Source organism: Olea europaea, unplaced genomic scaffold (genome assembly GCF_002742605.1).
Source record: "Olea europaea var. sylvestris unplaced genomic scaffold, O_europaea_v1 scaffold2286, whole genome shotgun sequence".
NCBI classification, from domain to species: Eukaryota; Viridiplantae; Streptophyta; class Magnoliopsida; order Lamiales; family Oleaceae; genus Olea; species Olea europaea.
Window position 1 is genome coordinate 101,261 of NW_019240936.1, and position 2,195 is coordinate 103,455.

A 2,195-nucleotide genomic window follows, 5' to 3' on the forward strand; every position below is an offset into this window, starting at 1 on the left:
AGGCCGAAACCACCAAACTCCACCGTGATTTTGTCGATGTTTTGCTCTCTCTTACTGGGACTGATAAATTATCCAACTCCGATATGATCGCCGTACTCTGGGTAAGCTAAGCTAAACAAATTAAATTATATATTCTTTAATATCCAGCATCAGTAAGTCCTTTTCATATTATTTCAAATTTTAATATTTTAAGCACGTCCCTTTTGGCTTACGAGAATATTTCTAATTAAACACAAAAATTTCAGGAAATGATATTTAGAGGCACGGATACTGTGGCAGTGTTGATAGAATGGATACTAGCCAGAATGGTGATGCACCCCGATGTTCAATCAAGGGTCCATATTGAGTTGGACAAGGTTGTGGGAAAGTCACGTGCGCTGGCAGAGTCTGATTTAACGGAAATGGTGTATTTACATGCGGTAGTGAAGGAAGTACTGAGATTACACCCTCCGGGCCCACTCCTATCCTGGTCACGTTTGGCTATAACGGACTCGACCGTCGATGGCTATCACGTGCCAAAGGGAACCACTGCGATGGTAAACATGTGGGCCATCATGAGGGACCCAGATGTTTGGGTGGACCCACTGGAATTTAAGCCTGAGAGGTTTATGACTATGAATGAGGGTGAGCACGTGGATGTGTGTGGTTTTGGGTCTGATTTGAGGCTTGCACCGTTTGGATCGGGTCGGAGGGCCTGCCCCGGTAAGACCTTGGGCCTAACCACTGTTACATTTTGGGTTGCCTTTCTTTTGCATGAATTTGAGTTTAGGCCTTGCAATGAAAGGAGAGTGGATTTGTCTGAGGTCCTCAAGCTTTCTTGTGAAATGGTTAACCCGCTGTCGATCAGGGTCCGACCCAGGAGGTCCTCAGTTTGTTAGAGCGTGATAAAAAGAGTGTTGTGCAGTAATTTTATATGTCTTTCACCAAGTCGTTACTAGAGTTTTCTTATGTTATTTATGTACAAAAATGTGATTATGTGAAGGAATACAAGTTTCAGTTCAACTCTTTGCTAAAATGACTTGTGAGTAGTGTAACTTTTTATAACTTTATAATAAACATAAAAAGATATTTGAACGAGATCTGTTTTTAAAATATTGATGATCATAATGAACATGACAGATTATCAAATAATTTCAATGTTTTTTTTTTATTTCTCGATTTTAAGTCTCGCGAGTTGGTGTTATCACGTTGCGACTACTATAGTCTATAGATAAACCTTTTGTTAAAGAAAAAAGCTCGTTTTGGCTATTGTTTAACCAAATTAATGGGTACATTATTTAAATGGATTTTTTTTCCCTTTTTAATTCAATGCAATGCAAGGGTGAAATATTTATTTTATAATTATATCAGCTGTAGTTTCCTTGGCTTTGCTTTTACCATGCCTATTCTAATAGCTTCAAACATCTGGGCAGGGAAAGCTTTAGCAGTCTCATAATCTGTCCAATCTCATGTAATTACAGAAAAAGAGAGAATTTGAATAGTAATTATATATTAGTCATCTTTAACGAACGATGACCACTTCCGTGCATCTCTTCTTACACTAATTGTTGACCTCGATATTAAACCATCCACGTGACTAACGGATAGCTACTCCACGTAATCCTCTTTGCGCACAACAACGCACGGTCAGAAGCACACGGTCGGAACCAGCGGTGGTGGTGGCGACCGCATACATTTCGACGGTCAAGTTAGCATTGGGCGGTCTAAACGGTGCTCTAGTGGTGCAAGAGAATGGGAGGAGAATATATGTTTCTTAGTATGGAAAGCTAAGTTATAAGAACTTTCATTACCTTTGTCTCTTGCCGAACCTTGGATATTTATAAGTGTAAAGCACCGTTGGATATGTGACACATGTATATATCTAACGGTGTAAGGCGTCTGCTCATAGGCTTCACTTAGCCGCGTCTAGCGTGGGCGGACGATTAGTTCTTCTGAGTTGAATTGACATAAAGTTGATGTATCATATCAACTAGATCTATGGAGACGTCATGTCAAGATCCTGACAGATATCTTTCTGACAGTGGCTGCGGAGCGATCTGTTAAGGGAGTGCCTCGGGCCCTTCAATGCTTCAGTGTTGAGGGATATTTCGGTTGCTTTATTGGATCTATTCACCTTGCAGCGCGTTATGTTGAGGTCATCAGGAATTGGCATCGCTCCGGAACCACTTCTGGTGAACGCATGGAGTTTCGGAGAG

General features: G+C 40.9%; 1 protein-coding gene across 1 annotated transcript in view; it reads left to right on the plus strand.

Annotated features, from left to right (window-relative positions):
* Positions 1–1,016, plus strand: part of LOC111381319 (cytochrome P450 78A3-like) — an 8,773-nt gene extending 7,757 nt beyond the window's left edge. The window contains exons 2-3 of the mRNA XM_023005098.1: positions 3–101; positions 246–1,016. Coding sequence (XP_022860866.1) covers positions 3–101; positions 246–878 — 732 coding nt within the window. The 3' untranslated portion in view covers positions 879–1,016. The remainder of the gene's footprint in view (positions 1–2; positions 102–245) is intronic.
* The last annotated feature ends 1,179 nt before the right edge of the window (positions 1,017–2,195 follow it).